General features: G+C 27.8%; 1 protein-coding gene across 14 annotated transcripts in view; it reads right to left on the bottom strand.

Annotated features, from left to right (window-relative positions):
* LOC105143768 (band 7 protein AGAP004871) overlaps positions 1 to 13049 on the bottom strand; it is a 364599-nt gene that overhangs the window by 341537 nt on the left and 10013 nt on the right. Inside the window, exon 1 of one of the 14 annotated variants that reach the window (XM_087410061.1) lies at positions 9075 to 9099. The exons of the other annotated variants lie outside the window; for them this stretch is intronic. Within the exon in view, the coding sequence (XP_087266187.1) occupies positions 9075 to 9084 (10 nt within the window). The 5' untranslated portion in view covers positions 9085 to 9099. Of the gene's footprint in view, positions 1 to 9074; positions 9100 to 13049 lie in introns of those variants that run through there. 14 annotated transcript variants of the gene reach the window in all.

The following is a 13049-nucleotide window of genomic DNA, read 5'->3' as shown; positions in this document are numbered from 1 at the left end:
CAAACGCGACGTCAACGCGATGACAGTAAACGCAATATCAAGAAACGCGACCTATCTTCTACCCGTCTAGTTAAAACTCATGAAAAATTTAATTTATTACAAGTAATTAGACAAATAGAAAATCAAATTAAGAACAAAATTCTTCCGCCTCCACTAGTTCCACTTCTCGACCAGAATCTTCAGCTCCTCTCAAAATTTCTTACTCCCCAACCTTAAACCCAGATAGTACCACAACTGTCAATATTCCATCAATCTCCCCTGAATCTTCTCCAAGTAACTATTCCTCTCACATAATCCTTCCAGCCAATCACCCACCTTCGAACCCACTTTCGAAAATAATCTTTCGTTTCTTCCTTCAATAGAACAAATTTATATCTCTCACTAATTTAAATGATTTAGAAGAATTATTTTCTTTACATTTACAATTTCCTAATTCCTTAGAATTTCAAATATTCAGCGCTTACCTTTTTAGATTTTTCCCTTATCAACGAATTATAATGCTAGACCCTAAAACCTAAGAACCCTTCCCCGTTCCCATTCATTTCTTATACTTCGAATTAGCCTTTCCCTCTCCTGACTTAGAAACACAATACCACATTTTATGTACACTAACTTTTGGATCCCCCTAACTTAATAGAAAGAACTTATGTGAATAATGAATAGGAGATAGGTCAAAATTTTAATTACACTTTCCTATTCAGAAACCTCCGAAATAATATAAAATCACTTGCGGAATACAACACAATACAATACAACATAACACAACATTTTACACTAAATTAAATGATATTTTAATAAACTTAGTTTAGTTTTAAAAAATTTAAATAATGTACACTATAATAGAATGTATTAAATCTAGAGTTATGTAAGATAGACTGAATGAATTTATTCAAATCCTTGATCGCATTCCTTCTCTTATAAGGTCAGACGGTCTTACCCCATAAGGAATAATTTCCTTGAATTAAAAACGGACCAATGGCCGTACTATTTCAAAGCAGAATTATTGCGTTCAATCGTAGATTTCTGTTTTAAAATCTAACGCGAATGCGTTCGAGTCGCGATACGCGATAAGGCATCAATCTACTGTCTTGGTCTGAAACGTCAATCCAAGTTCCTTGCCACGCATCTTCTAATTTCCGTGAAATAAAGATTCCTGGAACTCGGACATAACAAATGAAATCATAAATACTAAATAAAATCATACAATGAAAATATTATTTTTAACATAATATTTATTATGTTTTAGTTACTTGCAATCCTTTGAATATAACAAATTTATATATCATTTTTGAGAAATACTTTAAGTTTAATTCAATATATAAGTGTGTTTTATAATCTGTAAATAGGTCGCAAAACTTTTAATAAATTTATTTAAGTACTGCAGATTAAGAGGATTACAGTTAGTAATATTTCAAAAAGATTTCAGCTTGTTGTAACTCGAAAACTACCACAAGTAAGTTTTGCATTTCGGCATAGCAACGAGCTAGCAGAAAAGCAAGGTAGTGATCACTACTGTGCCTCACATTTCAGCATGGTAACAAGCCGCGAAAATGCAAAACTGCAAATTTGGCGATCCAAGTGCGAACGACGTCCATCGCTGAGCATAATCATATCATATCAGCGCTCCTCGTGGGTCTCAACCCTTCAGGTGAATCCCTTAATTATTATTTGTTGCATTGAAAAATACAACTATTTTCGTAACTTTTTTGGTAATATTTCAAGAAGATTGCAGATTCTTTCTATAATATTTTAGCAACTTTTTAAGGTTTCATGTGCAAAAATCGTGAACATTTTGCTATTTCAGCGCTATCTCAGAAATGTTGCAGACATATTCAACTTTTATGGAATATTTCATTTTTCAGTTGAAATATTTCTGAAAACTTTTGGTGTTGTATGGGGTATAAGAAAATACGTGAAATGTACTTTATATGAGAAAATATGAAAACGTACGACGTATTTGAAAGGACAAAATTTATTAATGATGACAATGGTAAATATTCAATATAGGGGAATACTTTCCATTGACCTTGACTTTAACATATGTGGTCAAGATTATGACTTTAAAGATTTTAACCCGATCATTCTTCATTAAAAAGTTATTAACAAAAAAATTTCAGAGATAACGTATTATTTCTGCTATACATATTAAATACTATCTGCATAAATTTTATCTTGCCACGTGAAGCAACTTTCATCCTCTCCTTCCCCTTTCTTGCTTAAGGAGCAAACGACTTTCATAATTGTATTATTGCACATGGGTTTCGATTTTCTACGCGAAGCAACTCTTATCTTCTCCCCCCCTCTCTCCCCCTGCTTAAGGGGCGCACAACTTCCATAATTGTACTATTGCATGTGGGTTTCAACGTTGTCCTGTCTAGAATCATCCAACTTTTGATACAATATTAGCAATTGTGATTGTTAATAACTTTTTAACGAAGGACGACCACAGGCTTTTGAAGGATCATGACTTTGACCTTATGTCAAGATCATTGGAAAGTGCTCCCCTATACTACTGAAATATTTATCGATGACAAAATATAGAAAAAGTCATATTTTCTTATTGCACTTTATAAGTATTTATGAGTATTTATGAGAAAGCGATTATTCTATGAATGAAATATGAAAAAATTTAACGTACTTGAAAAGAGAAAATTTTACAAATAATAACAAAATATATAGAAAAAGTAATATTTTCTCATTGTACTTTATAAGTATTTATGAGAAATTATGAGAAAAATTTTTAAGGCATTATAAAATTGGAATTACAATGTGCTAGAACGTGCAAATATTGATATTTTAATTATATGTATAATGCTCCAACTTTTCTCTTATAGTTGAATTTCACTTTATCCAGTACCAAATGTGCTAATATAATATGCTGATAATTTAGTACCAAATATGCTACTTCATTAGATTACCTACTGATTCAGATTTAGAGAGTGTTTATCGTACGTAGGTCATAGACTCGACGAACATTTCTTCCTGAACGTTTCTTTATCCTTATTTAAAGAACATAAATCGCATCTTGCTTATTTTTGTAATTTAATGCAAAAATATAAATCATAAATTTTTTAACTAAAACGACGTGTTGCTAATATTTTGACCCTAAAAAAAATGTTTTTTATGCGAATGGCTGCAGAATTATTAATAGTCTAATTAAAAAGCTAAGCATCTCTATCGATAATTGAAACTTCAAATCTCTAGTAGATGGCAAGTAAAAGGTGGCCTTTCCAAAAACAGGAAGGTTTTAGAATTTAGTGTGAAAGACGATGCTCGAGTCATTTTGACCAAAGGACCAAGAAGGATTAAACAAAATTTCGGTGAAATGAAAAACACACTTCACACTCCCATCGCGAAAAAAAACAGATGATTTTACTATTAAAAGTATCATTGAAAAATTCATTGAAAATGAATGGCATTTTCAATAGCATTTTATACCAAGCTGAATGAATTTTTGCCAATGGTAATATTTTATCACTGAAGATTTTATCACTGGCTAGTAATGTTTTCAATAGTACATTAATTTTATATAATAGTTTTATTGTTAAAATGAGTATTATTATTGATTAATATTTCAAAATACATATCATAATATTATGATAAAAAAAAAGTTTTTTCCTAAATTCGGGAACTAATTTTATAGTGCTTCGAAACGGTCACCGATCCGACATACTGTCATCCGCTATCCTTGACTTCTGAAATCGTATGGAAACCGCTATACTTCGATGATCCACGAACACCTATAATCATGGATGTATAGTTATGATACATTTGTTCAATATATGGTCCTGATGGAAATTTGTCTAGTTTAACTGAAAATCCAGTCAACTACTGTCTAATATTTAATTTTAATGTTATAACAACTATTTTCAGATTAGAAAATCATACGCTGTACTTTTGTAGTACCCGTTATCATGTATATCGTCTTTAACTAGAGGTCTCTATAATCTCTCTCTTCTGTCGATAATACGGCATATTGATATGGTACGGGTTATGTACTATAATGTACCTAAATGTATGCAGTATAGGTACAGTGTTGATACATTGTATTATAATATTATATACATTTTTTGTATTGCTATCATATAGTTACACCGCCATCTCGTGACAGTAACAGTACGGTAGCGGTATTTTGTGCGGGTATCATGGGATATCGCACGCTTGGTTATCTGGGGTAATATTTTATTATTGAAAATTTTATCACCGGTCAATAATAAAATCTCCAGTAGTAAAATATTATCATTGATAAAATTCCATTGGAAACATCACTGGATTGTATAAATGAGTAGCTTTCAATGCGAATCATATTTCTATTGACAATAATCCAGTGACAAAATATTATACCACTGGATCGAATAATATTCCTATTGATGCGTATCCAATAGTAACTTAATATATCATTAATCGAATGATATGCCTATTAAACTACATCCAATGATAAAATATTTTACCATTGATCGATGAATGATTTTCTTATTGAACGCTTCAAGTAATAAAATCGATAATGATAATGCCGTTGTGTTCGTAAAATTTTATCATTAGTTCAAATGATTTTACTATTGATCTGAATGATAATATCATTGACACTTTTCGCAATGGATTTTCACCTGGAAGTCCATTTTTGGAGTTTACTTTACAGGCGAAATGCTGCACTCCTTATATTCTGTCCTAGATGATTCTTGTTAACGAGTAAATGCTCTCATTCACGGCCCTCTATCGGCGGAGATGTGTACTACTCGTTTGCGAGTGATTTTTGTAATATATAAGGAGTATTCATACAATATTCTGAACATTTCATCGACATTTGTATATTCTGTGACAATTCTTTCGCAATATACGGAATATTCGGCACATTGGGAATATGAATCAAACTTTCTATAAATATTTAGTATTAGTTGAGAAGATATATCCTGTTTTATTCTCAATAAATGAGATTGGATTGAAATGGATTGAAATTAATTTCGCATTCATGAACGTTGATGAATCTTTCTTTACACAATTTTACAACAATATAACGAGCTCAAATAATTTAAAATTAAAATAAATAATACAAAGGGCTACGAGTCGGGATGTTTATTGTTTAATAATTATTAAATTTTATAAACTAAATACGCACAAATGTTTCGACCGCTATCCAATCATTATCAATGTGATAATATTTTTTAATCTCAAAATATTAGGTGTTGGAATTAATTCGTAGCGTTTTTTAATGAAAGAATGTTATTTATTTCACATGAGCATTAAAAAATACATTAATGAAAGTACTTCCCATCACTTGTAAAACGCTACGAATTAATTCCAACACCTAATATTTTTATTTATTTATTTATACAGATTGCATGAAGCACATTTCTACACCTTTCAATTAAAAAAAAAAAGTTTTGGTTTTTTAAGTACATCGTGGATCGCTCTATTTAAAATTTTGAATATGAAATGCAATTGTTTTTCAATCTAATTAAACCTAAAAAAAGTTTTTCAATCCAATAATTGAATATGAAAAATGTAAAAATTCTATTAAAATATTTGGATAGATTTAAATGGATTAAAATTTCAATCCATTTTAATCTCATTTAATTCTCATTTACTGATTCGCAAACTTTTTTTTATCTATTATAGTTTGTGTTTGTAATAAAATCTTTTTGATTTTTCGTTTTTTTAAACGATTCAAAAATAAAAAGAGTCCTACGTTTAACATTTCCAAATATAATTAGAATGCGATATAATGTATTTCTGTAATGAATAATAAGTTAAAATAAACATTCATATTAAAACATTCATTGCTTATTTATTAAAATTTATATAATAATTCATATAATAATTTTGTTTCTCATATCATTAATTTTGTTTAAAATTGAAATTTTCGTTATTTAGGTAAGCATTGAACATCTATTTTACTTCAATCCATGCATGTGGCAAAGTATGAAGAGATTTATATTCTTTATTTATAAAACTTTGCCACATTTTGAATTTTTAAATATTTTCAAAAATGCTAAAGCAGGTTATTCTTGATATTTATTACAAATTAAATTTTGTAAAAAAAATTTGTTCATTTGAATACTTTATTTCATTAACTCAAAGCTTAAGTAGCCGCTTTGTCTCTCTACACTCCCTACATACCTCATTCATTTATGAACATTTACGATACCTTCACATTCTAAAATTTTATAAAAATTTTTTCGAAACTATTGTATAATACTTATATTTTTAACTGACTATATTTTAATGGATTTATATAAAAATTTATAATAGAACGAGCGTGGCAAAGCAAGTAGCGCACTAGTCTGCTATGTTAGAGATCTCGGGTTTGATTCCCGACAAAACTAAAATATTTTCATACGCTCATGTCTTCTTTCGGAGGGAAATCGGACGATTAAATAAAAACACTAAATAAAATATAAATTTTAATTATTTTATTAAAATTGTTTTGACTATTTTAACCTTAGTTTTGGGCATCCTTACTACATGTTGGATCATTCGTATTCTGGATTAATTTTCATCACTTTTACAAATATATAAAAATTATTAAAAGATTTTTGCGCGATATTTTGACATCTTTAGAAAGTTTGTAAAATTGCATATTTATAACAGATTGTATATGAATTGTTATAACTAAATATAGTTAACAAAATAAGAAAAAAACATTTTTTTATACAAAAATGTAAAATTCTGAAACAAAAATGTTTAAAGAAAAAATAGATTTCAATATCTTAATTGACATTCCAAACTACAAAAGAAAATACAGTTCAAAGGCTGTTCAAAGGCTTTAAAAAATTTAGTTATTTTGTGATCTGAAAATGATGTTTTTAATTATTACTGTTGTATTAAAAAAAAATTATAATTTATTAGGAAAATGTTCTTTATAATATTACAAACAACTTAATATATAATATTACTGACAACATTTTATATACATATAAGTATCAAAACCAGTATTTATTAAGGATTAATATTGTTCTAGGGTTAAATTCTTTTTTTAATAATTTACGAAATATTCCTGCAATGTAAACGAGAATTAGTTGAAAATAAAGAAAAAAATTAAAATATTTTTAATTACAAAAATGTACACAATACAGACGATAGGTTATTTATGACCAGAGGTGAACTTCGATTTTCGTTATTCTAGTTAAAGGATACGAATTGAGGTCGGCAACGCACAAAATTTGTTTTCTATTATAGATGTAAAATTTTTTTAGGCATAGAAAAGAGATCGGTATTGGACCAGATGTTCTTAATATTTCCAAGGAAAGAAATGCGCAGGACACGAATGATTCAAATGTGTGTATTAAGGATTAATTTTTATTTTACAGTTTGAAATAAAAAATATATTTATAAAATATGTATCTCAATTATAACAAAGTTTAATTAAAGTGAATTAAATTTCATATTAAACTGTATCGAAATTAAAATAAAAAATAAACTTGACATTGTGAAAAATGTCTAATTTTTAATTTCAAAAAGGAAAATAATTACATTTCTTTTAACACAACGATATATGGCCTAATACATAGTTTTCAATACTGATAGACTCAGTATTTGACTCTATAAATGTTAAATATATTACTTAAAAGATAATAACAACTGTTTGGAATAAAAGCATTTTAAGGATATTAAGTAAAGCTCAAAAAAAGTTTTAAACCGTTTTATATTTTTCCCTGATTTTTCCATATCTTCCATGACCAATTTAAATTTTCATGCGGTTTAGTCGATTTTTTGTGGCAATCCTAATTAAGAAATGTTAATTTAACGTAAAATGTTCACATAACACAATCACTTCATGTTAAATTAACACTCGGATTTATTAAAAATTCAACACAAAGTTTTAACAAAAGCCTATTTTATCATAAACGCAAAATATTTTTAATGTAATAGATATAAGATATATATAATTGTCATTCATTCCACCAATGCCTTCAGTAGCTCTACAAATCAATATGCATGGAATACACGTGCACATAACCTACATTCAAAAAATGATTCTGATCACAATATTACATTCTAGAAAAATACTCAATAAAATTCAGAAGAAACTCCAATTTTTATTTAGCGCTTGGTATTAGTTCGGACGAAATATTCACCTTAAAAATCAATATAATCTCGATAAATTTAGATGACGGATCGACGGATATATGCACACGAAAGTGTCTTATTGTAATTTAATCTTTTGAAAAATATATTATAATATAGCTCGAACTAATAATTTTATCTTTGTCGAATTTGTGCAATATAATGTTTATCTTTTATAGGTAAAGTTTTTGTACTTTTCATCTTTTTTTTCTTTATTTTCCCTTAACGTCTGATTATATAGAATTTTATTTCTAAAAGTACAAAAAAATATATAACGTAATATAATCACAAAGAACAGCTTTACATTGTGATAAGTCTATAAATATAAAATGCAATAAACAATAAGTCAATTACCTCCAAAATTGCATACATAATATTCATAAAAGACCACAAATTACTCAATCCGGCTTTCAAAATGCATCAGAGAAAGGGAAATGCAATTGTTATCAGATAAAATGATAGTAACAATAATACAATATTTATTTTATTCTGAGAAAATGTAAATGTTCATGCATATTTGACTATCTTTTTAAATTTATGCTTAATTTGTCGACAATATCTTTTCTATTTGTTGTCATTAGTAAGTTATCTTATTTTAATATTTATACCATTTTATACGAAAATTTTATATATATATATGTACACATATCAAAGATAAAATGATTTAGATAATAAATAATATTCATCAAATTAAATAAAAAGTATTTTAATATCAATAAAAATCGAAAAGATTAAATGTGAATCAACTTAAAGAATAGCAACACGATAATAGTAGACATAAGAGAGAGATGTATGAAAAAATATATGATATTAATCAATATTATAATAGAAAAAAATTATAAATACAAAATTACAAGAAAAGAAAACAGCGCAATAAGGAACAATTAATAATTTGATTGCTTCTGAAAGACCTTGCTTGTTCAATATTTAATAAATGAAATAAACTTCTGCATATGACAGGTCTGCTTTAAGTCGATAGATTTTGTCAATCCTTATTCTCAAACGCTCACCGTTCGTCATCTTGAGAATGTCCTGCTCTCGTTTCTCACACTCACTCAGGCAGAATCGTTAGCTCAGCAACTCAAAAAAATGGTAGATATTTTAATTGAAAGAACGAAGTATCGAGAGAACCGAATTGGATTATTAGCACGATATTCACCTTTCACACGGTGACCACGACTAGATGTTGCCACCAGGGCAATCTTTCTTTCTCTCCCTCTCATATTCTGTTTCTGTTTCTCCCTCTTCCTAACTCCCTTACCCTCTCTTACAACCCATTCTCCTTCTCTCGTTCTTTCTCTTTCAGTCCAGTATCCACCCTTACGTTTATCCTCGTCTCTCGTCTTCATCGAAGCAGCATGCGCGAGATGCGCGTCCACGGCTACCTACCTTCGCTAGCTACCGCCATTCCTTCATTCTCCACCGTTCTTTCATCCCTCGTTTTCTATCTTCTACGTCCACTCTTTGGTCAGTATTCATAGTCGATTCTTATATTTAATACTATCTTCAGATGTTTCAAGATGTCACGGACCAATTAGAGGACTGTATTAGTGTCTCTCTCTTAAGACATTATTTGAAAACTGTCTTACAATAAAAATGGATTATATACCAGCCTTTATACAAAAGAGAAAGTATAAAAATGGCTAATTTTGGCCCTGAACGGACACCTTTAAAACCTGTACAATTATTATCTTGAAGATCCACGTATTTATAAAAGAAAATGTGTTTATTCAGGAAAGCTTGAGAAAGCTCCAGGAAAGTTTTCAAAAATCATAAAATGGGCTGTATGAATGCTTTGCAAAACTCATTTTGTTTCCAGTAAACAAAAGATTTCTAAACTAATGATGTGTGTACATTTAACACATGTTTGATCATTATAAAAATATAGTATCAGGAAGATACACAATATACAGGATGTTCCACCTAAAACAGAACACCGAAATATACCGAAAACTGAACCCGATGAAATTTTTCGTATCAAAGTTATATTAATTGAAAGAGGACAAATAAAATCAATTTTTGAATAAAATTAATTCTTCAGGGTCACTTCCACTTATTTAAATGGAATTATTGGATATGAATTTTTTACATAATATGTCTCCTTTAATTATTCTGCATATAAAAATGTTAAGATAAAGGAATCAGAGAACCAATAATTCATGAGACATTTTTTATGTCAATATGTGTTAAAATAAAGTATAAAATATCTCGTAGTATATAATATTTCATGTCAATATATGTTAAAATAAAGTGTAAAATAATCAATAGTTTTTTGATATTTCTTAACATTTACCTTAACATTTTTATATGCAAAATAATTAAAGGAATCACATATTATGTAAAAAAATCATATCATTCCATTTTAAAAAGTAAAGATGATCTTTATGTAACCTTAAAAAATCAATTTTATTTTTTAACTGATTTTATTATTATTTACTCCTTTCAAGCCATACAACTTTTTACTGACATTTTGTCTACTAGGTTCACTTTTCGATATATTTTGACGTTTTGATTTAGATAGAACATCCTGTATATTTTTTAATCTCTCAGGTAGTGCTATGTATTCTTGTAATATTTAATAATCCAACATTTGTTAAAATTTAATGCACCATTACTTTTGAAATTTATCGTTCATTAAAAACAAAATAAGTTTTTTTTTGCAAAGCGTTCAAACAATGTATCTTATGATTTTTTAAAAATTTCCTAAATTTTCATAGATAAATAGATAAGCTTTTTTTTATGAAACTATGGATCTTCAAAAACAATAACTATAGGTTTTAAAAGTGTCTGTTTACCAAAATTGACTATTTTTATACTCCTTCCATTTTTTCTTCTTTGGGTTAATCATATTTCTATCTCATTTTTTTCTTTTCATTTTTTTAGGGATTTTTCCCTTCGCTCAAATATCCACATTATTGTGAGGGTCAGACAATGAATTCCGGAAATGAACGAACGAGTTATTTTTTTATTTTTCTTATCGCACAGATACGCGCTGAGATTTCAGCAAAGTATGCATTAATTCATTATCATTTTCTAACTTAACAAATATCAGCGTACAATTTCATTTCCATTCGATTTCCTTTTGTCAAATATTAGGTTATAAACAAATGAATTCTGAGGTATCAAATAGATCGCTTTATTATTACCATTTCCTAGCTTAATTAACAAATATAATGTATAATTTCGTTTCTGCTCGATCAAGCGACGCAGTAACGTCGCGACGCCAAGTATATAAAAATATAAAACGGGTTACTTGACGGGTCGCTTGACGTGTGAATGTCATTGCGTATATGTTCGTGCCGCTACCACTAACTTTATCTGAAGTTTTGGCAACAAACTTTCCATTAAAATTGCTGAGGAACCAAAACCGCAATTAAAAATCTAAAACTTTTATTATATAACACTTTTATTATATAATGTCATCGGTATCTTTCGATTGCGATCATTTCGAATAAAATTAGCAGCCGATACCGAGATTTGGAAATTGTATTCTGAAAAAGGACCATTTCAGCTTTTCAATTTTTTTCAGTCGCACTTGTGATACATATAAAACATTTTGTTCATTAAGCTGCTGTTCACAATGCCTTCATACAATTTTAATTTTAATATAAAATAAAATTAGCAACGAAAGTGAACCTTGATATGCATACGGGTGTAATTTATGTACATGAGCCAGATAAACAGGAAGAGGGCAAGAGAGAACGAGAGAGACAGAGAGCGAGAGAGAGAAAGAGAGAGAAAAGGAAAGACAAAAGTAGAAAAATAAAAGTGTAAAAGAGAGAAAGTGAGGACAAGGAGAGAATGAGAAAAAGCGAGAGCAAGATTACAAATCTTAATATTAAATCTATATCGTCATCAAAAATTTGTATTAGTGATAATATTTATAAATGACAGTAATTAAAGCAAACAGTGTAATAAAAAGTTGACAGTGTAATTCTTCATCATGGTAAAAATATAAACGGAAGACATTATACAAATTTATTGCAAGCAAAAGATACAAAATGAACATCCATAAATGATTTAAAAGTTAAAATATGTAAGTGCCTTGAAATACTAAGAACGCATGTATATTTTTCTTAGAACAAATCTAAATAATTAATTATCAAATAAATGAGTTAAATCAATACAATATTAAATAAATATGACTTAATATTAAATAAATATAAATTTACAAAATACAAATTTACAAAATTTACAAAATATAAATTTTAGAAATAATCTGTATTCATTTTTAGAAGATTTAATAAATTTTTCTGCATTATTACATTTTCAAAAATTTACAAAAAGCAGTGAAATGCCTAAAAATACTTTTTTAAAAAAAGAAAACATATATATCAAGTGCAAAAAAAGATATTGAATACATTCTTCTTAATAAAAAATGAATATGAAATAAATGTAATTAGCCAAGTATTTCATTACGCAAGACACATAAAATAGATATAAAATAGATAAATGACTAAAATTGTTAAAATAGACATAAGTGATTAAAATTGTCAATGGATTATAGTGAAGAAAAAATTTGGCATGTCCGGATCGCATTAAAACGCAATATTCTAGGACCAATACGTTTTTCTTTATACGGAAATTATTTACGATACAAATTAACAAAAAGATTATTACATACAATATTTTATTGATATACGCATAGATGAAAATAATAATTCAACAAAGAAGAGATGTTAATAATTGTTAATATTACTTACTTGTTAATCTTGTAAATTCGTTATGTATAATGTTTCTGTATTTAAATATTATAAATATTGTTACATATATTCCTGCATAATTTATATCGTCTATTATTTGTGAATATATTTTCATATCCATACAAACTATGTCACTATATATTTTAATTTATAATGCAAATATTGTGTTGAAATACAATAATATATTCATAGAAATACAATTAATGTTACTCGGGTACGCCAAGTTTTTTCTTTACTATAATCCATTAACAATTTTATATTAATATATTGACAATTTTAGTC

This window comes from Acromyrmex echinatior, chromosome 10 (assembly GCF_024713525.1).
Source record: "Acromyrmex echinatior isolate Ae372 chromosome 10, ASM2471352v2, whole genome shotgun sequence".
Lineage (NCBI taxonomy): Eukaryota > Metazoa > Arthropoda > Insecta > Hymenoptera > Formicidae > Acromyrmex > Acromyrmex echinatior.
The sequence above is the reverse complement of the archived record's forward strand: the minus strand, read 5'-3'. Positions and strand labels throughout refer to the sequence as shown.